The 27255-nt window shown below is 39.1% G+C and overlaps 1 protein-coding gene across 1 annotated transcript; it reads left to right on the top strand.

Moving 5' to 3' along the window:
- Positions 1–34: 34 nt before the first annotated feature.
- On the top strand, positions 35–25047 carry Lk6 (Lk6 kinase). Its single transcript, XM_067137537.2, has 7 exons — positions 35–220; positions 1269–1394; positions 14370–14589; positions 18958–19094; positions 19207–19361; positions 19492–19913; positions 21246–25047. Exons 1-7 carry the CDS (start codon positions 175–177, stop codon positions 21532–21534), a joined length of 1395 nt encoding a protein of 464 aa, XP_066993638.1. The 5' UTR covers positions 35–174; the 3' UTR covers positions 21535–25047.
- Positions 25048–27255: the final 2208 nt, after the last annotated feature.

Genomic DNA, 27255 nt, shown 5'->3' with positions numbered 1-27255 from the left:
GCGAGCGGAGAGCTTTGGATGATGTATATTGCAAGTGCCTACGTGCAGCGACCAGTCGGAGTTTGAACATCGTCGCGTGAAGTTGGTGTGTTATAGTATCCGGATGGGTTAGCGTGGTGCACAAAGGAAGTTGGATTTGTTATCGTTCTGTCGAAAACAGTCAATTTAACAGCTATGGTTGAGAAGATCCTGGAAGAAGTGCAAGGAGCGGAAGCGGAATGTAAGTAAATGTGAAAGAATTATTGTTATGCATTGTTTCGAAAGGAAGCGTCCATTAATAGCATTCTCGTATTTCACACCGGTTCTTACTTGTAAACTATGTTTCTGTCCCTTAGCCAGCTATTGCGATAATCTTAAGACTTGTTTCTTTTCGTGATAATGCATAACGAGTGGATTTATTAAAGAAGCTAGTGGTGAATTTTTTGTTAAGAAAACCGACGCCTAGCGAGAAGTGCTCTGTGATGTGCGTTTGAATTCCGTGTAAACAGGATCTGTATATTGTGATTATGTACGGTTTTTGGGGTACATTTTTTGGCATGTCGGCGATTATCTTGGCGATCGGGATGTAGTTTCATTGTTTGCTACGATATTTTAGTGGTGCACGCGTTATGAAAAAGACACCTGTGAAATATTAGCGTAGACTCGCCCTGTTTTGCGAGAAATATTCTGAAAATAGGTCTGCAGTAAATTGTAAAGGATATTTTCAGGCTTAGTTTCACGACTTGTGTTATTGAACTATGTGTATGCCGTTAACTTACGGGTAATTTTGATGACGAGGTTTCTATTTTGGTGCTCCGTCATGAATATTGTTTACTAGCATCACTTTCGAATATATTTCTACTAGATTTATAAATCAGCTTTAGCACTACATTTCGACCAGTTGAAGCTTTGTGGAATTTAATTGCTTCCCTATTTATTCGAGAGATAGTTTTCTTGTATGCTTTGGAAGTAAGAAACAACAGTCCAGAATATGATTCATTTCAGTTGCTAAATATTAATTCATTGTTTAGTGATCTTCCTGAATAGATCAGTTATAGTGGAATGTTATTTAATTTATTTAATGTTTTGATTGAGTGTCTAGTTACAATGGAGAATATTCTATATTGTAGCCTTGAGGCTTGCCTGGTGTTGTCTTGGAAATTAACATAGTAATGTTATGGGTGTTGTCATGCTGTGCTAGATTATACTTAGTTGGGCAAACACAAAAGTTTTCTGATTTTTCATGATAAACTGTAATAAACAGTTGTCAATTCCTTATTCTTTCATAGGTGAGGTTCTGTCTGTATTGCATGACAAGACCAACAACGATGTTCAGCAGAGAAAGGAGGAAGCCAGGAGGAAGCGCCGAAAGAAGAAGCGTTGTGGTTCCAGCTTGGTCTCCTCCTGTTTCCAAGGTGAGTTTTCTATCTATAACTTATGTCTGTTTAGACATTATGTGCACCAAGTTGTGCTTGCCTGAACAATGTTACATGAAATGTAAGATTCCTGTACACATTTGTTAGGTATAGTAGAAGGAATTTGAGTTTTTCATGCATAGGCCATTTTTATCTATCGTAGAAAAAGTAATGTGTCAGTTTATGTGTGAACTTGTGTTTAGGGGGAGTATTGTTGTTGGTAGCCATTGGTATGATGGAAGACTGTTGGTAAATTCCAGTCCACATGTTACTGAGTGGTTAAAACTTTATTACCTTGAAGTAAAAAAGGGGTGGTATGTTAAGGAGAAGCTGAGAATAGTTATTAATAATAAAGAATTAGAAAAATGTGGATTTATTGCAGAGTAGTGATACAGTATCAAAACTGCAGTTCACTTTCTGCCGACTATTATTGGTAAGGAAAGTTTGGGTTTGATATCAGTGTTTGTACTGAATGCAGTATTTTTAAAATGCCAACTCTTGTTTGCTCTTCACAGTCCTTTGGTTAACTGTTGAATTAAGTATTTTAAGGGGGAATTTTTTTATTTCCCCTTTGTGATTATTATTACTTGGGAGGAATGGCAGCAGTATCACAACTTGTTTGAAGCAGAATGGCAAGGCATAGTTAAACTTGAACAGTTGCTTGGCTTAGTCGTTCTAGTTACCATCTTCATGTCTGTGTGAAAACGCTGCATTGTTGACTCACTGAAATGATCTCTAGCTTATGACTTATCTTGTTATTTTATTATGGGAAGGCATGGAATGTTTGTTCAATTCATTTCACCACTCCATTATTCTAAACCAGCAATGTGGACTTGGCTGTATTTCAGGGTCCTTATCGAAGTTAAAAAATTTAATAACTTTCCCTGCCCTCTTGTGGTATGAGATAACTTTGATTGGGCATTGTGTTCTTCGGCTTCTATATTCTTTTACATGGTAATATATTGGTGTCTAATGCTAAGCATGTTACTAGGAATTTGCTGTTATTTCCTGAAGTAAATAATAATAATAATAATAATAATAATAATAATAATAATTGTATGGCCTCAGCTACCGTGTGCAGACATTTTGATTTGACGCCATCTGGCTGCCTGCTCGTCAATTTCGACGTTCCGTTTTACTCTAGGCCCACTAGATGGCAGACAGAGTAAACCGGATCTCTCTTGGGCGTCTACGGCTGAGATTTAATTAATTTTGTTGGGTAAATACTAAATGTATCACCAGAGATCTTTTACATGCCGACGTCGTACGACATGGAGTGTCGAGTGGACTTTTTTCCGCCCTTCAAAAATCCGACTACCTCTGCCGGGTTTGAACCCGCTATCTTGGGATCAGGAGGCCGACACTCTACCACGGATCCACAGAGGCAGCTTATTTCCTGAAGTGATGATTGTTGTATTATATTGGTATCTATCAGATCATCTTTTCCAAAAGCAGCGAGATGGGTAGGTTGAGGGTGGGTGTCATCCTACTCCATCTGCAGTTATTTGGGTCTTTCTCGGCCTTTTATATTTTCACTTGCCTCTCTTGGTCAATCTTTGTTCTTTTCCAACCCCGAGAGTATTAGGTTTGCAAGGGGTAGGGAGTCTATTTTCACGCTCTTCGTGGCACTTTCCTTTTTTTTGCCAGTCCTTCATTCTTCTATGTGACGGAACTCTTCCTTTTTTCCTTGCAATTAGTGGTTATATAGGATGGTTGCCTAGTTATACACCCTGTTAAAATGGTAATCATCACCAGCGTTACAGTTTTGTCATTCTTCTATTTAATATTCCAAATTGTCTACATTTTTCCACTATCCCTATGAAGTCTATATGGTCTGACACCGTGGTTAGCCGGTTTAAGTCCCTTTGGTTGAAAAAATTTCACCTTTAGAATCTTGGCTGGCACAGTAGGGGAGGTGGTGGTATACAATTTCTAATCACTAGATTGCATGCCAAAATCCTGGATTAAATTCTAATCCTCTCCGCAGTGCTCATGTGAAATAGGGGCATATGACTCTTTTGATGGTGATTCGTCTGTCGGGTGGAGACGTAAAGCCTTGAGCAGACCCTTTGGGGCTATTTGACAGGTACGTGCCGGCGCCGGGGTTCACCCTTTCCCTTTTTACTCTTATATCATGCCATTCATTTCATCTCATTAACTCTGATGAGGGGGTTGACATCAGGATGTTGAAAACTCTTTACGAAGATTCATCTCTCTTCATACCAGGCTCCGTACAGGAACTGTACAAGGGTTGGATATATGTACATGAATCTGCTGCACAAGTCATAAAATTTCTTCAGCCATCATCACTAAATCTTTGTCCTATGGGAGATTTTGCACTTACAGTAGAACCTCTGTTAACCGGAACGGTGGGGGGTTTCGGATAATGAAAATATTGGGTAATAATTTAAATATTTTCATAGTTGCAAAACATTTTTGATGTTTTATTAGATTAAAGTAAATGAAGGCAATACTTATACAGTGCTAACAAAGGCATTGTAACAAACCCAAACTACTGTAGATGTTTAGAACAAACCATGTTCCATAGTGCATGTACTTATTCTGTACATATTGTACTATCTTTTTGAAAAATTCTACTTTTATTTTGTTATGTTTTTTCCACATAGTTTTCTAGCTATATTTTGTTATGTCTTTCCACATAGTTTTCTATCTGCTGTGTAATACCACCATTCCATTAGCAGAACAACAGAGGGCTCTGATTTGTCACATCACAAACTGGGTTGACAACAGCAGCGGGAGGAAGGAAGTCAAGGTTGGAGTTCCATGCATTTCGCTACTCGTCCCCTCTGTCCTAAACGTAACATAACAATGTTCCTTCAATTTGTTTTTACCATACTTTTTATCGTTTTGGTTGAAGGTGTTCCGGATAACAGAGCTTCTTTTTAAAAAATGCTATTTGTTCAGGGCGTTGACCTATAGAGATCTTTTTCCCTACTTGTACCATGTGATATGAACCTGCGTGTTATTGGAATGGAGCAAGTGTTGAATGTGAAGAAAGGAACGTTAAGGACGACACAAACACCCAGTCCCCAGGCCAGGGATATTAATCTTTTACAGTTAAAAAACCCTGACCCAGCCGGGAATCGAACCCGGGGCCGCCGGGTGTCAGGCGGACACGTTGCCTTCTACACCATGGGGCCAGACTAACAGAGGCTCTACTGTATATAGAAATCTTTCCCAAGTTGTATCTTACTGATTGAGGGTTGTTCTACCATCTGAAAACTAAAACCACCACTATTCTGCTAATTTCCATATTCGGTCTTCAATTCACTCCATTAGTACTAATTATCTCTTTGATGTTGCCTTGTCATTGCTGTTATGATTTTCACCACGTTGATTCTTATTTCGCATTGTTCAATCTTTCATTTACTGCATCAAGTTTTTTCTTGGACTTCTGTCTCATTCCTTTCTTGCTGCCTTATATTATGAATGTGTGTGCTGCCGATGGAGCATCTATAGTTGGGCCCACGAGAGTTGAAGTCTGACGTTTAGCGCCACCGGCAAAAAAAAGAGTTGTCTAACGCTGCTCGAAAATGGTCTGTTGCTGTGGCAACGATAAGAGATGCCACATTTAAGAACGCTATCGCCACGTGGGTTGGCTTGCCCTGCTTTTGTGATATTCGGAGTAGTACTGTGTTAGCTGCGTTAGTTGTTGCTGGTTTTTGTAATAATTTAAGTGTCTGTTTCCTGAATATTATTTTCGTTGTTAGTTTATTTTTTTGTAAGTTAATCAGTGGCTAGTTGTACTGTTCAATTCTCCATTAGACATGTGCATTTGTTGAGGTTATTGTCAGTTTAGTGAATATGAAATCTCACATTTACTGGCAATAGTGTGTTCTGTCTTCAATGCCGGAATTATTAGCACGAGCTTCGGAACAGGTCAAAGTTTATTGAATTACATTAGGCCAACATAGTGGATTAAATATTTAGCCTGTATGAAAGAGTGATGTGCCGCAGATTGAGGTAACTATGACAACGCAGCGTACTTTGGTTGATTAAATATTCAGTCTGTATGAAAGAGTGATATGCCGCAGATTGAAGTAATTATGACAATGCAGCGTACTTTGTAGTTGCTGATTTCGCCGCTCAAATGTCGGACTTCAACTCTCGTGGGCCCAACTATAAGTATTAACTTTGCGAATCCTACAGTGGACTAATGCCATGCAGTATGGTAATACATGCTGTCAACTCTACTTGTTGCCATTTTATATATTTTAGGTAGCAAAATACTTGTATTAACACATTCACGCCCATCATCTGAGCGGCTATTTAAAGGGCTGGCCCAGCTATTCCAGCTGTTAGTGGCAGAGCAAACGACGACGAATTCTTTTCACAATATGTTCTTAACTAAACAAGATATGGAAACAAAATTTTGCACATACCTTAATGAAGTCCTCTAGTATCTCTGTAGGGTGTGGTAGGTAATGTCACACTTTCCTGGGTGAATGGGAACACCCCACTTTCCGCAAAAATAGCGTGTTTCACTAATAATTTTATTTTTGAAGCACACTTTGCACCTTCTTCAGGGGAACTTGACTATATTTGATGGTGGAAACTTCAAGACAATATGCTTTTTTCTCTTCCCATCTAACCTAAAAGACGGATCCTTGGCCGGTGCCCTTTTAGGCGGCAAAACCGCGGCGGACTTGGAGCTATTGAAGTAGATGGAGCTGAGATTTCGGAGAGGTGACTACTTGTATGTCGGGTTCACTTTTCCCCACCGTTTGAGAATTGCCTGGTGTTCCTTTAGATCTTTTGGTACACCCCTATTTGACTGTATTGTTCCACATACGGCAGTGGAGTTCCCGTAATTGTTTCACGAGTCCAACACTATTTGTAATAATTGTCCATATAGACTGTATACCCCTGGCCAAGATAATTTTCAAGCAGCTGACAAACTGTGCTTTGCAAATTCGCATCACTTGCATCGTTTATATTGTCCCTACACGCCATAGTTACACGCAATTGCACACGCTTGTGCAATCACAACCAACTATGCGGCTAGTTGTGCCGGCGCTAGGCTACCTTCAGAAACAAAACAAAGAAAGTGCATTGGGAGTGAAAATCGCCGTGGCCATGTGGTTTCTGGTTAGTAGAAGCATTCATAAGGGTATTACTTTCATCTCTCTCGCACATATTTGTGACCAAAATAGATCCCAGCTGCGTAGGAATGGCTCCAGTTCAAGGTTGCGCTTATCCGGGCTAACTCGGATACGGTCCCCAGCATGGTCATGCGCTATAGGCAATAATTCGGATACGGGCGTGATTGTGTTAAATTACAATTTGTTAAACAGTATGAACTTGGATGTTATTGCCGGTTGGTAGCTAATGTTCTGACATGTTTGTTTGATTTACTGGTATATTAAACTAAACTACTGGTATTCCAGATCTTCGCTTCCCACTCTCCCTTTCCCCATTACAGGTCGTATTTTTCCTGTTATATCCTTGAAATTAAACATGCTGTGTGTTCTCCCTTTTTATGTAGTGGGTACAGTAACACATCATTGGTGCAGTTGGAGTCTTCTACAATGCTGTTTATTTCTTGAATATCAGAATTATTGTTTGTATTCCTTCATGAAATGTTTAATGGGTGTTTAATGGCTAACAAATTTTGGTCATCGTAACAATCAGGGGAACTTACAACCCAGATTTGAATTGTTTTAAGTATGTCACAGTAGATTATATCCCCATTCAATTTTTTTTTTTGTATGGGTCAGTTCATAAGTTTCTGAGTGTTAGTTTATGGGTAGCCGGGCTGAGTGGCTCAGACGGTTGAGGCCCTGGCCTTCTGTCCCTAACGTGGCAGGTTCGATCCTGGCTCAGTCTGGTGGTATTTGAAGGTGCTCAGATACGTCAGCCTCGTGTTGGTAGATTTACTGGCACGTAAAAGAACTCCTGCAGGAATAAATTCCGGCACCTCGGCATCTCCGAGAACCGTAAAAGTAGTTAGTGGGACGTAAAGCAAATAACATTATTATTATTATTATTATTATTATTATTATTATTATTATTATTAGTTTATGGGTATGTTTAAATTATTCATTGTATTGACTTCCTTAAACTCAGTTACTGAATTAAAAAGTTGGGACATTGGTTACTACACAGGAAGCTCTGATCTGTAGTTTTGTGTTGTAACGACTTCAACGCTGAAGCTGGGATGGCACTTTGGTATCTGGTTCGTATGTTGGAATCGGTAACAGAGGAGAGATTCTTCCTTGATGCTTACCAGGGACTTGCCAACCTGCCCCTAAAAGCACACTTATATAGGAGAATTAAAACTGAGACTTGAAACTACAAAATGCAGCCATTTTCTTTGATACTATTGGCCATCTGTGATAAAGGCAGTGTTCATACCGTCTCTGATAGAGCACGCATAATGTGTGGCCACAGGGTTAAACACATTCGGTGAAAATAAGAAAAACCGCGGAGTTTGAAACAGACGTGGCAGTTCCTTCAGTTTGTACTCTTGGCCAGCCCATTCTATCCTCCGTGCTAATAAAGGTAAGTCATTGATCGTTTATTCACATTTTGTCCCATATTCACATTTTGTCCCATGCCCAGGCCAATCTGTCACAAAACAGAGGGGACACACTTCATTTTGAGAGGCTCTTTTCTATGGCCACAGTGCATACTGCCTGCACAGCAAGAAGTAATTTAGTAGCTGTGTCCTATCTTTAGTGTTTGTCACAGGCCCAATCTGTCAAACTCCCTTCGAGAGCCTTTTTTCTAAGGCTGCAGTGCATACTGTCTGCATAGCAAGAAAAAACGCATTTTGTAACTAACATTATCTTTCACCTTTGTCATTCATCTTTTGTGTTATTCGGTAGCTGTGTATAATGTACCGACATTGGCAAGCCTTTTCAGCGCATTGTGAGGTGGTTGAAGCTGCTTCCTTGTTGGATCTATTACTTATATTTCGCCGACCAGGAACTAAAGTGTTGTCGAAGTTACTACAGAAGATATTCATTTTAAAACAAATTTTGGACAACTTTTGAGTGAGTGAACACACTTTCTTGAACAGATGAGCAGTTATTAGGGTCATTCTCCACGAGCAGGTAAAACGCCGCTGTTCGCCCGCTACAAACCCGCTTGCGGAACAGAACTATGGGGTATTTGTAGAGCTGTCTACACGGGCGGTTTGCCCGCCGCGGGTGGACGCGTCCATGAGCGGGCAGGCGGGTCTAACGCCAGCAGAGGCGTCATTCCCGCTAGCGGTAGAACAGCGAGTCATACTCCACGTGGCGGCATTGAGCAGTTCACCCGCCTCTGTCGCACGATAGGAACTGCCTAAAGTGTAGTATATTCTTTACTAGCTGATGTACCTGTGCTTCGCTACGGAATTCTACATTGTATACAGAATTCTAGGTTGGGTAGTGTACATGTTGCGAGCAAGATTGTATTAAGTTCCATAGCTCCTAACGTTACCTTGAAACGCGACGGGGAATTCACCGAACGTCTTTTCTAATATGAAGACTGTATTAGGGAATATCCATTGTAACAATAGGCCAGCTTGTCTACCATCAGTCAAAATCAAGTTGGGGAGCATTATAATGGCAGACACTCAATCTCCACCTGCCTTTTTTACATCCTCAGAGAGACTGTATTAGTCATTTTCCCAACTGAAATTAACATAGGTCATTACAATGATGTCAGTAGGAATAACACGATTAAAAGCAATCTTTTGATATGATACTCGATCAAATGAAAAACCACGCATTTTCTCACTTTTAATGAACAGTACTACGCTTGCGATCTAACAATCCAAATTTTCAGAGCTGGAGTGACCAAGCCGCAGAGAATCGTGATCCGTGAACACTCTTCGTCTTTTTTTTGGGGGGGGGGGGGGGTGGTTGGTGGTCGAATAGTGGAGAGTCCCAGGGCAAAAACTACTACTCTGTTTCCTAGCAATACACAATGAATCGGAAAATCTCAATTCACTACACTGGCGGGGGAGAAACTATCTGATTTGGCAAATTCTTCCTCAAAGCCACAGGAGAAAGCCCCTCTTCACGGCTAATTTGGAATAAAATGAATATAGATTTAATAAAAGTGAAGCGGAAGAAGCTTTTCTTAAGAAACGGCTCTTTTCAGGGTTGAATTTTGAATTATTTAGTGAATTGTGGTGCTATAATTTGGAGTAGACATAAATTGTAATTCTAGACCAGGTCATACTACTACTACTACTACTACTACTAAGTGAGCCTCTGCCTTAAATGTGCACACTGCTCATTCAAAACAGCGCGTCAGAGTAGGGATCGAATAGCTGGAATACTATGATGAACCAATGTGTTACGTACTAGCAGTATCAGGAAATGTGTGAACCAGAGGAATGGAATGCTAAAGATGAACGTTTTCTAACTCCCCAGCTATTTCCCGCCAATATTCAGTCAGGCTGTTATACTCTGTACGCAGCAGTAATCCCATATATCGGAGTTAAGCGGCAGCATAAGAGACAAAGAACATCACAACAAACAATGGTCGATATGTTATTGTTGATGAATGTTATGCGCTTTCGATATAGTAGGCCTTCACATTTAGTTTTCTTCCGACTCTGAAATACCACTCTTATCATAGTCCGTGTGGTGAAACTGAATAAAACACAAAGGTAAGGGTGTATTCTGCTCGAAGGCAGGTCCGAACCTACGCAGAGGTGTGCCTGAGCCGGAGTTTACGTGCGGTGGAGTGGCGAGTTCTTTTCCGCTCCTCCATTCCCTTACCCCCACCGACAGCGTGTGGCAACCCATCCCAAGCTTGACCACGCCCAATGTTGCTTAACTTCGGAGATCTCACGGGATCCGGTGTTTCAACACGGCTACGGTCTTTGGCAATAAAGCATAAATTGCATTATCTCCAAATTTTGTTATGCAGTACTTTTCGATAGGACCAATAACTTATTGTAGGTATTAAAAAATACATTTTAGGTGCCTTTTCCTAAACTGCAGTTTCATCCAGGGTGAATAAAATTGTTTATAGCTTAGACTGTAGTTTCTTATTCCCCGACTCTATGTACCGATTTTCATCATATTCTCCTGGTTCGGCGTTGATATGGACTTAGCAACAAAAATATAAATTCATGAATGTCTCTGTTGTCATAGGCGGTACGGTAAACATGTAAGAGACATAAATGATCGGAAATTTAATTCTATATAAATTGATTTATGTAATATTTATTGATAAGACCACTAAAAATATAAATATTTGAGAATTAAATTTCAGGACTTCCCCTAAACTACCACTCCACTCGTTTAGTAATACTCAACTTAATAAGATCAAAAAGTTCATCGAATGAAGCAATTGGAAAAACATTTCCGGATAGCTCCTGTGTTCGCACAACTTTAAATGAAATTGTCCAGTGGTGAGCCGATTCGTTAACGCAGGGTGAGTCCACCAACGTCTTTTCTTACCAGGTTTAATTTTTAATATTGCTAATAACTGTAGTTTAACAGCTCTGACAACACAACCTATTTGTACGACATCCATCATTACAGTATGGCGGGTTTATCGCTGGTGGAGAATGGCTACGCGTGTCGCCGGCGTTTTTGGCACTGTTTACAGGCGTCAATTCAACCGCTCGTGTAGAATAGGCAAAAAGTTTGAGCGTTCAAGCGGGCGAACAGCGGCGTTTTACCTGCTCGTGGAGAATCAGCCTTAAGGTAAAGAGTTCGTAATGCGCAGTGTTAGGATCACCAAGTACAGTAATCCCAAATGTTCAGGAAGACAGTTGACTGGAGGTTAGCTGACTTGAATACTGCCTGTAACCATTGTTGTACTTGGCAATTTATCTGTACAAAATTTGGGCCATGGATGTAAGAATCAGTATTACCATAACTTTCAGCATTATTTGATGTACCAGGTAATTAATATCTACATTGTTCATTAATTTACTCTTCTTTGCATTGTTCAATATAAAATGGTTTGTGTCCTCATTGGACAACTTCGGTCAATCATTTTCTGGTCATATTCTTTGATAAGTTTTCTTTCCGAATTGCCCTGGTTTTTTTTCATTCATTTTGATATTTTCTGCTGTTCCTGATCTGTAAAACCCTTTTCATTGTATGCTATTTGTCTATTTTTGGATTGTCTTATTTTTTCTGTTTTGTTTTGCAAATTGTTCAGGTTATTTCTAGTTCTTTGATATCCTCTCTAATTTCCTTTATCCATCTTACTTGTTGCTTCAGATTCCAGAGTTTCTCTTTAATTTTTCTTGGTAATCTGGATTCTGGTGTCCTCATAATGTGACAAAAAAAACCACTTCTGTATCTGTTATGAGCTCCAGTTCTCTGTACACCACTTCATTTGGCACTATCCATCATTGTCCATCTTTTTGATATTATTTTTGCATGTTCTAGCTATTCCTCTCTCTACTTGTAGGATTTTGCCGATTCAGTTTCTCTTGAGTGACAAGAGTTTTGCTTCCGTATGTCACCTCTGGTTGAACCAGTCTTGTAAAGTTTTAATTTTGTTTTGACAAGACCTTTTTTATTAGGTAGAAATATAGAGTCTGCCCCGCAATGATTAATAACAGAATATGTACTGGGCTGAGTGGCTCAAATGGTTGAGGCACTGGCCTTCTGATCCCAACTTGGCAGGTTTGATCCTGGTTCAGTCTGGTGGTATTTGAAGGTGCTCAAAGAAGTCAGCCTTGTGTCGATAGATTTACTGGCATGTAAAAGATCTCCTGCGGGACTAAATTCCGGCAACCATAAAACCATAAAAAATTAGTTAGTGGGACATTAAAACAAATAACATTTTATTTATTCTTACCTAGAAATGATTCTTGAGGAGAGATGTGTTTGTTGTGCCTGCCAGCAGCCAACCCACTCGTCTCAAGTATATTTACTTTTATAACCTAAATAAAGTAATGGTCCAGGTGCCATTATCCACTGCTTCTGCCAAGGATTATGGGCATTGATTAAGACATCATTCGCACCAATGAAGACAGAGATTTTGTTAAAAACTACTGCAGAAGAAAAAAGGCTAAAGAGGTCTGCAAAGTTTGAAAGTGTGCTACTTATAAAGTATTGTCATGATTAATTCCAATTATCTTTATAGTAGTAAAGCATACAGCATATAGGACTGTCGCCCAGGTAGCAGATTCCCTATCAGTTGTTTATCTAGTCTTCTCGTAAATAATTTAAAAGAAATTGGAAACTATTCCATTCCCGAATTCGTCTTCCTATGAATGGATATTTACCCTGATTAGTTCTTTACATTTACAGTATCTTCGAGCTTTATCTTCATATTAAACATTAGAATGAAATGCATTGTCAATAAATGGAAGCATGTGAAACTAAACAAGGTCACAGAGCTAGTTGCAAATAGAGGATCGTGGAGATCCTTAATCAATTCACAGAAGCCTGTAGATAGAATGCTCAGAGGCAATAAGTCCATAAGGAAGGTGTGTGTATACGTACATGGAAGCACGTAAAAGATAGTTGAGAACAACGGGAGTGAACGAAAATAGATCTAAATTAGATACACGAAGAGAACCTGAGTACCTTCTATTACGGAGCGAGTGATTTGACCAATCTACTACGAGAATACTTTCCAAAACGCTGCCTTACATGACAGGTTATATATAACTGGCGTAAGAAAATGTGATCTCAAGATTTTAATCCCAATTAGGCATTGATTTTGAAGCTCATAGATTAAAATCATGAAAGCTTGACATAAATCGTTGTCCATAACTCTTAAAGACTCCCCTTAGTAGGCTTTTTGGTGATAATCAGCACATGCAAGCATATGAAAACAAGACAATCTAAATGAGCTTCATACATCCAACGATAGATAGCACCTCACTCGAAAGTGAGAAGTCGCTGAAAATCAGTCTGGCCAACCCCGTATATCGGTGTCTAGCTCCAGGTAGCTACCTAGCTCTTGTGCGGAGGTGATTGCATGCAAACCAAAGTACCAGCTGATTTACACCCCCAGGTAGTTTACCTACCGCGCAGCTGCCAGCCAGTTTACCAGCAGATGGTCGAACCGGCCCTTAAATTTCTTCTTGTATGTTGACCAGGTAATTTGTTGTGCTTGTTTCAATTTAAAAGTTCTGCCTTCTATTGAAGCTCTCCCATTGGAGTTCCAGGTTCTAATTTCACCAAGATATTTGAACTTGTGTACAATCTGAATTGGTTTGATTTTGTTTATTAGAATAGCTGGTCTTCAACTTTGGCATTATTTTTGTTTTTTCAAGTGAAATCTGTTATTAAACTTTTGTTGCTATTTTTTTCAAGTTCCGCTATTTGAAGTTTAGTGTCTATTTTATTTGCAACTAGTGCAACATCTGTGAATGCTAAGCGGTTAAGTTTAATATTTTTGCCAATTTTTTTGTTTGTTTGACATGACTTTCTCCAAAGCTCAGTGGTAATGGTGAGGGTCCACCCCCCTGTCGAAGTCCAGTTTTTATTTCAAATGGTTCAGAGCATTTGTGAATATAACTTTGGATTTAATATTCTTAAGGGTGATTCTGATAAGGCTAATAAGCTTTTGATGTGAACCAAATTCCTTAAGGATATTCAATAATGACTCACAATGAATACTATCATACACCTTTTTAAGATCAACAAAAATGATTACTAAATTCTTGTTCCTTACTCTTTGATGTTTCATCATCCATTATAGATGGATAATTTGATCTGGACAAGGTATTGATTATGAATTTACATCGTTTTTATTGTCCTCTCAACTTGAAATAATCGTTGCGAACAGTATGTTGACCATTTTGAAGCAATGTTCTGATTTTGTCAAGTCAAAAATTTTTGAAAGGCAGATAAGATTGAGAACGACTGTTGATACTACAAGTATAAAGATAACAGTATGTTGACCATTTTGAAGCAATGTTCTGATTTTGTCAAGTCAAAAATTTTTGAAAGGCAGATAAGATTGAGAACCACTGTTGATACTACAAGTATAAAGATAATTAAATTTAATTTGAGGGTTTTGTGTTGGTTGCAGATCTGTACCGGCTGACCGGGGAGGTGCTCGGTGAAGGAGCATATGCCTCCGTCCAGACTTGCATCAGCATCTGGACTGACCTGGAGTATGCAGTGAAAATTATAGAGAAGATCCCAGGTCACAGCAGGAGCAGGGTGTTTAAGGAAGTGGAGACTTTCCATCACTGTCAGGGTCACCCCAATATAATTCAGCTCATCGAATTTTTTGAGGATGATGAGAGGTGTGTAATACTGAATGTTTTCCATTGTTATCTCTTTCCTGTATTTCTATATTATTAAGGGACCACCGAGCTCAATAGCTGCAGTCGCTTAAGTGCATCCAGTATTCGGGAGTGGGTTTAAACCCCACTGTCGCAGCCCGGAAGATGGTTTTCTGTGGTTTCCCCATTTTCACACCACTCAAACGCTGGGGCTGTACTTTAATTAAGGCCATGACCACTTCTTTCCCACTTCTAGTCCCTTCCTGTCCCATCGTCGCCACAATACCTATCTGTGTCGGTGCAACATAAAAAATCTTGTTAAAAATATAAAAAATAAGGGACCAGGTACAGTACAATGTGTTCTGTTTTAAAATTCTGTTGATCATTAAAGATGTATGATGTAGGCCCTCAAGTTCTTTTTTTTTTTTAGTTTATTGAGTTAGCTTATCTTGAACACTTACAATTTGAGGGTTGTTGTCATGGCAGCTATTTTTTTTTTTTCACAAATGTGGGAACTACCAACAAAATGGAAATATACAGATGGGAAGCATAAGGTGCAGTGGAATGTGTGAATAATGCAGAGTAGGTTTACCAGGTGTAGGATATAAAGCAAGAAATCTGTCAACCTTGAAATCCTTGAGCTACATAATGTTCATTCTCAGAGAGTAAGGTAACCTATACGCAAACTCTCAAAAGTAGTCCCCTAGATAGTCCATAACACGTTGCCAATGGCGTGGGAGATATTGGATACCAGTCACTGCATCATGTGTGAATTTTGCAATCTTAATGTTTTACAGTGTTGGCAGTGACCTCTAGTGTCCCACACAATCTCCCATGTGATGGTTCTTTCACTTTGAGGATGAGGTCAATGTCAAAATTGCATGGAGACAGGTCTGGTGAGTATGCTGGGTGTTCCAGTACTTCTCGCCCCCCAGTGCTGAAGTTACCTCCTTACAGTCTTTGCTGCACGTTGTCTGGCGTTGTCATGGAGAAGGGTGACATTGTTCAGAAGCATTTGTCCCTAATGGCACCATGTAACTATCTGTACAGGGAGGTTCTGTTGTACGCTGCTGTCACCGTCGTACCATGTGGAACGAAGTGACCTGCAATCACTCCTCTGATGAAAGGCACAATGACCATCAGCTCCATGGGGAAAGGGTTTTGCCAGAAATTCTATCTTCATGGTGATCCTGCATGTCCGTTTTGCAGAGTTCTGGTTTAAACACCTTGGCCCAAAATTCATCCACGGTCACTATTCTGTCCAGCATTTGCTAGCCTTCCTGCTGGTAACAAGTGTTCAGAGCATATGGTAGACCATGTCCACGTATCCATGTCAACGAGTGCACCTGGCACCCACCGTGATGTAATTTTATGCAGATCTTCCCATAAAATTCTGTGTGTCTGTTTTGACTTAACTCGAGTAGTGTCCAATCTTCTGTCCACGTCCATGCACTGGGTAACTAACTGCATGTGACAAATCAATCCAAACACTAACAGATCTTCCAGACCATTGCAAAACGCTGTTTCGTTTTGGATCCATGCTGAAATACTGCGACCCAGCTTGCAGCGGTTTGGTATGGAAGTACATTATTCCCCAGGCTTCCACAAGCCTGACATTCTTTGGCATTGCGATCCCCGCAGATGGCCAGTTCGATTTATGCATGCTGTTCTTGTCTCATCAAATACATTCTCTACAGATTCTGACTCATCTTCAGTCCCATCAGGCTGTGTGTTGTACCTGTCCAATGCACTGCCATCTCATGCTGTGTCGGTGTCTCATGCTTGTATGGTAGCACCGTGCAAATGTGAGGAGGAAGATAGTTGCCCTGACTTATGTCCCTACCCTTGTTTGTTAGAAATATTGTCGAGTATAACTAGGGTATATTGTACCGCATATTAGGTAACAGAAGGAAGCAAAAAGAAAATACATCAAAAGTAAATCAACAAAGCTGGAAAACCAGTGTGGGAAGAAAAAGAAGTTTTGAAAGTATGGAAAGAATACTCTCTCACTCCATATGCTTCTGCGGGACGTGAAGTTCCCGTGCCATTCTCGCAATCCTCTTCCATTCTTTTTGATCTTGAGCCTGCTCTTCCCACTTCCATTCTTTTCGATCTTGAGCCTGCTCTTCCCAGTTATCAATTTGGAGGGTTCAGCATATACCTTGTTGATCTTCTTCCAGGTGCTTCGGGGTCTTCTTGAAGGTCTTTTCCCATTAAGAGATCCCTTGTATAGATCTACTGGTGCTCTGTTATCCTGCATCCTCAGTACATGTCTAGCCCAGCGCAGTCTGTTGGATTCTATCACAAATGTCTGAAATGTGTTATAATAGATGGCAAAAAATCAGAATGATTTAGAGTAGACAAGAGGAGTTCAACAAGGAACTGTACTTTCACCAGTGTTCTTTAATATAGTGATGGACAACATTGAGGAAAGTTCACCTAGGGTCAACAGCAAATGTTATGAAAGTCGTAGCATATGCAGATGTAATGATATGGGAAGAAAATGAACAAAAATTGGAAGAACTAAATACCTGGCAGAGGGCAATTGAAGAAGCAGGCATGCAAATAAGTTTAACGAAAAGTGAGGTAATGAAAATCTGTAGAGGAAACAAAAAAAATTAAGGATGTTGGGTGTAATGGAAAAATTCTTAAAGAAGTACATGCTTTTAAATACCTAGGAAGTAAGCTAACTGGGAAAGGAAACATCAAGGAAGAAATTTCAGAGAGGATAGGAAATTGTTCAAAATTTTAATACTGTATATCAGACCTAATCAGAAATTGGAAAGTACCTACCAAAGCAAAAATCATGATATACAGGGTGAATAAAAATTTGCACACTCGGGCGTCGCAGTGCGACTCCTCACATGCCAGCAATAAAAAAAAATGTCTCACAAAAGTTTGTCTTGCGAGTATATCCGGCAGAAAAAGGGCATTGAAGAGTGTCAGTCTGGCAACACCATATCCACATGTAGGGTAAGTACCTCATGTCAGCACATATTAGTTGTGCTGTACAGTTGGTGCAGTGGATAGGGTTTTGGGTTAGTATGCAGGAGGTCGAGGGGTTGATCCTAGGTTGAGGTGTATGTTTTTTATTTCGTAAATGTAGTCCAGGTGGTATGGTATCTGGCATCTTAATCGTCAACAACAATTTCAGTGGGTCCTCTAGAAACCATTTGCACTTACATACTACAATCCTAGAAATGGACGAACAATTTTGTTTTCATTGGTCAGCTTTGAAAGACGCCTTTTCCACATCGTGGGCGTGAATTTATTCGCTGTTGACAATTAAGATGCCAGGTACCATACCACCTGAACTTACGAAATGAAGCACATATGCCTCAACCCAGGATCGACCCCTCGACCTCCTGCATGCTAACCCAAAACTCTATCCGCTGCACCAACTGTACAGCATGACTAATGTGCGCTGACAGAGGTAGTTACCCCACATGTGGTTAGTGTTGCCAGATTGCCACTCTTCAACGTCCTTTTTCTGCTGGATATACTCGCAGGACCAACTTTTGTGAGAGACATTTTTAATTGCTGGCATATGAGGAGTTATGATGTGATGCCCGAGTGCGCGAATTTCGGTTCACCCTGCATAAATTGTATTATTTGCCAATATTGACCTATGGTGCAGAATGTTGGACACAAAAAGATCTGAGTAGATTACAAGCTACAGAGTTGCACTTTCTGCGAGGGATCTTGGGTAAAACAAGGAGGGACAAGATAAGAAATGAAACCATACAAAACACACTACAGATCAACCCTCTAAAAGAAACTATGAAGTGGAATACGCTGAAATGGTTTGGCCACGTCAAAAGAATGGGACAAGAAAAATTACCAAGAAGAGCTCTGGAATGGGCAGAATCTGGAAGAAGACAAATTGGAAGACCACAAATAAGATGGAGGGATCAGGTAGAGGATGACGTAAATCTGAGAAGACTACAGTGGCAGCCAGTGATGAACGATAGAATGTGGGGAGGGGGGAAGAGAAGATTGGAAGAGGCTCTGTGAATGACCTGCACGAGCAGAAACGTATCAAGAAGAACTATGAGAGAAAAGTAAATATATATATAATTATCTGCAGAAGAATGAAGATAATCCATTTTTGTCCTTCAGAACATCGGGTCACCTCAACAACCAGACTATTTGAATATCGAGATTTGTGGACGTGCAGGTCCTAGTTAGTTGAAACAGTTATTTGAAACCTGAACAGTACTGTAAGGCAATGGACAAGATGCTTCTCCTGACATTCTTTTACTCATGTTCTGATTTCCCTCATGTTTAACTGCTTTATGAGCAAATAATATTAAATGTTGTGTACTTGATTTAAGACATTTTGAATTTTGCTGTGGTAGGAGTCTTGAAAGAAAGTTCTTTTGTCTGCAGGTTCTACCTTGTTTTCGAGAAGGTGAATGGTGGCCCTCTGCTCACTCGTATACAAGAGCGCAGTAGTTTTACAGAAAGAGAGGCAAGCCAGATTGTTCATGATCTTGCCAGTGCACTACAGTTCCTACACAGTAAGGGTAAGTGTACTATTGTTACATGTCTTGTACAGCTGCTTCCTATGCTCATATAGCCCTTATCTGCGATTTACTATAAATGTTCTCGTCATGAAGTTATTATTATACTCTACAGGAATTGCACATAGGGATTTGAAGCCAGAGAACATCTTGTGCGTGTATCCAGACAAGCTAAGCCCAGTAAAGATATGTGATTTTGATCTCAGTTCAGGCATAAAATTCAACTCCAACCTGACATCTCCACTGGCTACACCCCAACTGCTCACTCCGGTAAGTTTTATTTCAGACTTGTCATTTCTACATTAGTTACTGCTGTCACGTAGACTGCTGGGATGGGGGAAAAGGTGGATTTGATTTATTGGCACTTTTGTAAATGTTAGTACTGGTTTTTCCTCTTCAGGTGGGCAGTGCAGAATTTATGGCTCCTGAAGTCGTCGATGCATTTGTTGGGGATTCTGCGAGCTGGTATGACAAACGCTGTGATCTCTGGTCTCTTGGGGTCATTATGTACATTCTTCTGTGTGGCTACCCACCCTTCTATGGCAGCTGTGGTACGGATTGTGGGTGGGAACGTGGAGAAAACTGCAAGGAGTGTCAAGAACTTCTGTTCTCCTGTATTCAAGAAGGCTGTTACGACTTTCCAGACCGTGAGTGGGCTGCAGTCTCTGAAGAAGCCAAGGACTTGATCCGCAGCCTTCTTGTGAAGGAACCTAGTCGCAGGCTCTCTGCTGATCGCATTTTGAAACATCCTTGGATGTCCCCACGACCATTGGGTCCAAATCTGGCCAACCGCTCTCTAGGCACGCCTCTGAATATCAGAAGGTAAATATTCTCTATGTATTAACAGTAGTGGCATTAATTCTGGACACTTTTTAGTGATTCATTGAATATTGTATTCAGGAGTTTATTTTAGTTCGAATATACATTGTAACTTACAAATTTTCAGGAAACTTGCCCTAATGTCTGCTGTTTGAAAATTTAAGTTAAACCATAAAAATTTAATTCAGAATTTAATAAAATAACAAAATACAACACAACCATTTCAAAAAAATTACAAATTATTAGGTACAAATGTGTCCTTACTCCAAATGACTAGCCCAGTCTTCTTTCGTCCACTCTTTGTGTGCTAAAGCTCACTGCAAACGTTTCTGCCTCTGCATTTTGTTCAGATAAGGCTTCTTTCCTCGAGTCCTCGCTCGCAAACTATTTTCACAAAGTTTCTGTCTGACCGTTCAATCTGAAACTTCAACCCTTGATTCAAGATGCCATTTATATCTTGCGGTACACAGACGATCTTGTAGAGAAAGACGGCAGATTCTACCACAGTCTTGATCAGTCAGTATTGGTATTCTGTCAGTTCTTGGAGCAGTTTTGGTTGACCCAGTTTCTTCATACCGCTTGCAAACTTTCGTTACATCCGACTTCGTAGCGCCTCCACCCAACCTTTCTGCTATTTCTTCGTAGGTATAACCTCCTTCACGGAGTGTTATTGCCGTACTCCTTTTACTCGGTGACCAATCTGCACGTTTCGGTGCAGGAGACATTGTTTTCAATACTGTATTTCGTCTCAGCTCATTTTAAAGAAATCTTACACTTCAACAAAATTGTTTTGCTATTACTGCCACAATGCCTTTTCTCACTGGATAAAGCAATAATACGCATTCATTGTTTGATTTGTCGGAACAAAATAAATGACAAACTTGTTTTATAGCTGCAAAAGCATTTAAAATAGTAAAGGTTTTTAATTGTTGTCAGTTATATCTATTTACTTATTTTTAATAAAAATGCAACATATCCCACTTTCAAAAAATGATAAATATTTCGTATACATATTATAAACAAAAGATAAAAGCATAATTTATTGATTTAGTGTACCACAACTTCCGTACATTTCGTGATGTTATAATGAATGAACATTTCAATAAAGTGTCCTGAATTAATGCCACTACTGTAGCTTGGTTACTGGTTATATTTCTTGAAATTTTTTAAATTGGAGCAGAGCCTGTCTTGATACTCTTCATGCAATGAGGATGGGGTTTCAGTCTGATGGAAACAGTCTAATTTGGCAACCATTATCTTCTGGAATATTTCCTTATTTAATTTAAAGTCCCAACTCCCAGAATACATATAGCTGACTTTGACACCTCATTTCAGGAACAACAGTGCTCGTGAGCTGTCAGCTTTTGCTGAGAGTGCGATGGTGGTGAACAGAGTGGTACTGCAGCATTTCAGCATGAACCTGGAGATGTTGAGGGAAAGTAGTGCAGTGGAGATACCAGGCTCTGGGTCCGGGGACGATAGTCCACTGAGTTTGTCTCCACCTGGAGAGTCTCAGCTGCTACAGCGTCGTCGGGCCCAGAGTCTTACCAAGCAGCACCTGGAGGAGTGCAACAAGAGCATCGCCATCGTAGCTCCAGCTGTTGTGGCATCCCCCAGTGGCTAACTCAACAGACTCTAACTCTACGTACCTGATTTATTATTGCTATTTTTTTATTATTCTCATTCTCAGTCATTCATTTATATATAGGGGAGAAACAAACTGTTGCGCGGAAGTGATGTGTTCTCTTGTTCCTGGCGCAATCCACTCGGTGCACGTTACTGCACTCCTGGTTCTCATTAACATTTTAATGTCATTGTCCGTTAGTACGTTCATGTAGGAAAGAAAGGCTGGCACAGTGAATACTATGTGAAATAGTTGGCCTTTCATCGTGTCATGTGGCATATGTGTGTATAGATACATGTAAACAATATCTTTGCGTGCATTTCATTTCCTTAAACCATGTATTTTGGTTTGCCAGTATCCTTTCATTTGTACTTGTCTGTAATCGTCGATACTATCTTCCATTTTGGTATCTGTTCATTGCATCCTTTTTGTTCTATATGCCACATGTCACGTGATTTCATCGTTCAAATGCAGCTAACTTTGCCATCCAGTCATCTGAACGCCTTAACATTGTGTAAATTGAGTAATTCCTTATGAATTTCATTAAAGTATCAGAAAAGAGAAATCTGTTTTACTCTAAACATACGTTGGGTGCTGTGTGATTGGCTAGTTAGTAAAATTATTTCTACAATATCTGTACCACAGGGATATGTTCATTTCTTTCAAAAGACTGTGGGAAAAGTGACACAATGTGCAAATTGTAGGCGCTTGGAAATATCGTATTTACTGTGTCGTACAAGATGAACAAGTATGTATTAAAAATGTCCATTTCATCTGTCAATTGTAGGGTGTATTATACCTATAAGTCGGCCTGCTCTTTAACCCTATTTATGGGAATTGTTTGCAGTTATCACATTTCCTGCATTGCCATTTGATAATTTATCTGGGCAAGTATCTTGTATTACAGACTGTAAATACGATATTTAATGAAGTATCAAAGCTAAGGGGATATTTTGAAATCATTGTGTAATAAACTCAGGGCTCTGTACATGTTTCTTTTCCTTTAAAACTTCATATGTGAAGGATTTTTAATCCAGTTTCTCTATATGGATTCATCACAGTGAAATGCATTATTTCTGGAGCAGGCCTATCATTGGCCTGTAGTGTGTTGAGAGGAAACATTCTCCTCCCTCCTATTAATATTTCAGCAGAAGTCGCAAGGTTGAGAGGAAAGCATCAAAATTTTGATTAATTTTAGGAGTCTTGAAATTCTTCGTATAATCTTTCAGCTTTATTTAAAAATTTCATTTTTGGGAATATGTTTGGATGGGTGCTATCTGAATTATGTTGCCTCCTTGGATTCGGAAGCTCAACTGTTTTGGTACAGGAAGGCGATTAACCTGAAGATTCCCAGCATGTCTTCAGTTATCAAATGCGTTAAGATGTGATACATTGGTGGCATGGAAGATGATGCTTTGCTCATCCTTCTAGTGTTAAAGCAGGACCTGTGGTGGTGATTATTATTATTATTATTATTATTATTATTTATTCAGGTATAGGAGGGGGAGAACTTCGGTTATTAGTGGCACCACTCCTAGCTGCAAACTCGGTGCGCAAGCAAAGTCCTTTTTGTTCATTATTCTGTTTCTTTTAAAAAAAATTTTATTACGATGTATTTGCTTCTCCTGAAAAGTCACTATGCGGTATAATTTAATGTGTTAACCATTTATGTTATCGTTCTTTTTATTGCTGAGTGGATGTTTCTTAGTTGTAGTATCTTGAGTAGCAGGTGGAAATTAAAAAAAAGAAATTAAAACTAGAATTGCAGTTCAGGAAATCTCGGTGGTTTACCAAGACCTGTAATAGTGAGGATGCATTGAAGTTAAGGTTCATTATAAAAATAAATAAAAAACTGTAGTTAAAAGTGTAAACCTGCATTAAGATTAAAATGTAGTAGGTTTCTTCGATAACAGATCATGAAATCTGGAAAATTCTGAATGAAACATCCTGTGGACATAAACATGTGGCTCGACTAAATTTTTTTATACGCATATATAAGAACACTCCTGTATTTTCTATTGTTTCCTTATTATTAGTCTTTCTAGTCTTATGTTATGTTCAATATTTCATTAGATCAGTAGATGGAATGTCGCAGAAACTGTCTTTTTTGTGTGTATAATGTCATCATGATCACTATTTTCAGTACTTCATGGGAATATTTTGATCTATTTGGTGGAATAAAATGAAGTATTGTTCTGGAATAGTTGATCCATGCTTGATATTACAGTATTAACATAAGTTTCTGTGGCTTTTTGTCTAGTGTCACACGTCCAATGCGAGGATGGATGTGTAATTGAGTTTTTGTGTTGCGATGAAAGAAATTCTAGCGAGGATTTCTGATTTGGTAGTGTGAATGTTTGAATGGTGGGATGAATGTTTTTATTGTATGTATCAAGTGTCATATTAAACGGATGTAAAGTGGAAGTGCTAAAGTCTGATTAGGTGCTCTTTGCAGTGGGAATATACTACTGGACTGACAAGTGTTTTTTAAGGCTGAAAATTATTAGTTGTCCCATAAAATTGTATTTTAACTTGGGGAGAAATGTCTCCTGAAGCTAAGGACTACAAAGAGTACAAGTGAAGATTAATTTATAAAATCCTGTTCGTTTTATAATGCCAGCCATTTAGTGAAGTGCTACAAGAATATTTCTTTGCAAGAGATTCAGATAAGGTGGTGTTTCATGTTCATTTCAAAGCGGAATTCTTGTTTGAAATATAAATATCTTTGAAGATGAAACAGCAGAAAGACTCCTTCACATAAATTGTCAATTTTGTTTCTTTTTCTTATTTTTCCACTGTGGAGAATACACATTGTGCTCTCCCCCTCACGAGTACATTCTCTAATTAGGTAGTAGAGTAGACCTTTCACGATGAAAGACATTGTATTTTCCTGATACTTCTCATAATTTTTTTGTCTTTCAAATGACCATGATTACAAACATATCAATTTGATATGGTGTCGATACTGCACACACGTAATCAATCAAGTTAGTGGATCTAAAAGTTTGCGTTCAAGTTTTTCTTATTTTGTCATTTTATAAAATTGTGCTTTTTCATCTTTAATGTATTTATGTTTCATTCTAACGTAAGTTTCATGAGGTTGCTCAGCCTGTTAATCTTTTCGTGTATGAGTTATACATAATATTATTCTGTAAAACAATGAACATTGTTCATGGCTTTCAACTGAGGTTTAGTTTTTTACTGCAGTAGTAAAGGAGTGTAAAATATCAAGATACTCAACCTTAAAGATTGTAAGGATGAGCAAGATAAAATCTTTGTTTAAATAAACATGGCACAATCTTCCAGTAGATGATGGAGTGATTTGTTACAGTTTACATATTTTTGTTCAAATGTCCTTTTTTTACATGCTTCATGATTCTGATAAAAAAATTGAACATAATATGGTGGCTCTTTTTTAAAAGGAGAAAAGGCACCACCGTATCTGTGATATTGAAGTTCGTATTGTAAAAAAATACACAAAATAAACAATAAAAAGACAAGTAATTTGGTGTACTCTTGCTGATACGTCAGTTGCCTTTCTCTTAATTAGTCTCTTGTTCCTAATCCAATCCTTCATTTCTTCCTCGCTTTTTTCTTAGTAGTCGACAGTTGCACTGGCGACCCCACAGTTGGTGAAAAAGCAGTGGTAGAAGAAAGAATTTTTCATTCCCACAAGTTTCAAACTTGCATAAGATGGATTGGTGTGTTATGTATGTGTATACACATTTTCTTTTTGAGAGGGTCGTGGACTTTACATGTGAATGTCGTAAAAACAAAAATGTATATAGACTACCATGTTGCAGAGGTGCCAACTCTCCCAATTTAAGCATGAGATACCCAATATTTTGCCCTTCCTCCCTCTCTCCTGATGAGACTTATCTTATGATTTTGAGAGCAGTCTTGTTTATTGTTTGAAAATGATGGGTTTTTCCTTATTCTTTAAGCAGCTGGAGAGAATTGATTTTCAATGGCCACTGGCAGGGCAAATGCAATCCACTCGTGATCTTAAATATGACAATCTCTAATGTAATGCTTTGATCATTTCCACAGTTCAAATAAATACATATCCAGAAAAGAATCCTTGAAATAAATAAAATCCATCCGACAATGAAAGTGCTTTGAGCAAACAATTTACTTCAGAATTTTTGAAGCGGTGTAAGGCAGTTATGATAAGGAATCGTGTTCAGATACTTGCAATATAAATAAGAGGAATTATGTAATAGAGCTGTATGTGTTAAATATTCTTGAGGCGATCCAAGTTGCGCCATCAATAATGGGTCGTAACTTATCACAATGTGTCGTAGTCTCCTGATTTTTTACTTTTGAAAGTTAGCATGTTTGCAATGTGTAATAAATTATACATACAATCTTTGGAATATTTTGGAGAAAAGGAGTAAATTCTTCCAAGATTTTGACCATGAAAAGAATTGGTCAAACGTCTTGGCATGTTGAGATGAAAGGTCGATAGAGGCATGATGAGCACTAACCTTCCCCTGTACTGACCCAGGTTGGACTCGTGCGATTGTACAAGGGAGGCCTGTTCATAATGAACCAGAGCGGCTCTGGCTAGCTACACTTCTTTTCTGCTTGTCGTTTAAAAGTCTCGCTAACGCATCAAAGGCTTTTGGCGACTTAAGTGTGGAAGAGGGTTAGGATTGGGAGGGTAGTGGCTATGGTCTTCATTAACGTACAGCCCCAGTATTTGCCTGATGTGAAAATGGGAAACCATGAAAAACCATCTTCAGGGCTGCCAGCTGTGAGATTCAAACCCACAATTTTCCAAATGCTATGCGACACCAACTGCGTGGTCGTTTTCTGTCCTAGCTACACCAAAAACAGTAATTGGGATGAAATTGAAGTTCTGTCCACTTGTTTTTAATAAGGTACAAAAATGCTCATGTAATTTATCAATGAAATCGTTTTGTTTAGTTGAACTACAAGATTGCAAAATTCTATATCTGCTTTATGTAAAGGGGCCCATTGACGGTCGAGCCGGTCCACCAAATAAACCCCCACCAGCTCGATTTGCCATACACTGTTGAACCAGTCTGCACGTGTACCCCAATCTGGAAAGTTCACAGTGAACTGAAAATCCTTTTACCCGAAACTTGTAGCTGAATTTTTATTTTAAAAATGTAAAATATTATGTACGATTCTGATTAGTAGTAGTAGTAGTATTAGTAGTCACTAAGCAGCTCAAAGTGTATGAGGTAAGTAGTGTTTCCTATAATTTAGTCGAGTCTGTTAAACCCACATCTCGTCTCCAACATTAGCAGAGCATTCTTCCAAGATACACAGTAGGAAAACTATGAAACCTTTCAATGAAAAAGAGAAAGAAGCAGTGTTTTATAGTTCACACAACAGGAAAGGGAAGCAGCAATAGCAGGACAAATAATTCAAGTAAAGTAATTTTCCAAAAAAGTTGAAATTCTCGAACGCGTGCCCTTACAATACGATGGGCATGTCGTGGCTAGGAAAAGATGTGAACAAAAATGTTCAGACTTTTTCTTGAAGAAATAGTGAATAATTAACATACAGATTTAGTATTACCATACTGCGACTACTGTATGAATGTTCAGCTCGAAGGCTGGTTGGGTCCTTAATAGTTCCACAGATGGCCTAGGCATCGTTGAAGAGGTGTTGCTTTCCTTACTGAGCCAGAAGTTGCTATTACGTATCAGTCTGCCAAGCCCACTGAAATGCATGTACCAACCGATCCTA

Source organism: Anabrus simplex, chromosome 1 (genome assembly GCF_040414725.1).
Source record: "Anabrus simplex isolate iqAnaSimp1 chromosome 1, ASM4041472v1, whole genome shotgun sequence".
NCBI classification, from domain to species: domain Eukaryota; kingdom Metazoa; phylum Arthropoda; class Insecta; order Orthoptera; family Tettigoniidae; genus Anabrus; species Anabrus simplex.
This window is presented reverse-complemented; position numbering and strand designations above follow the sequence as displayed.

Bases quoted from the DNA above. Each gene is read 5' to 3' on its own strand.
- Lk6 (XM_067137537.2), top strand. From the start codon at position 175: ATGGTTGAGAAGATCCTGGAAGAAGTGCAAGGAGCGGAAGCGGAAT. The intron at 19,095-19,206 runs GTAAGTGTACTA...TATACTCTACAG, and splicing joins ACAGTTCCTACACAGTAAGG to GAATTGCACATAGGGATTTG. The intron at 19,362-19,491 runs GTAAGTTTTATT...TTTCCTCTTCAG, and splicing joins CACCCCAACTGCTCACTCCG to GTGGGCAGTGCAGAATTTAT.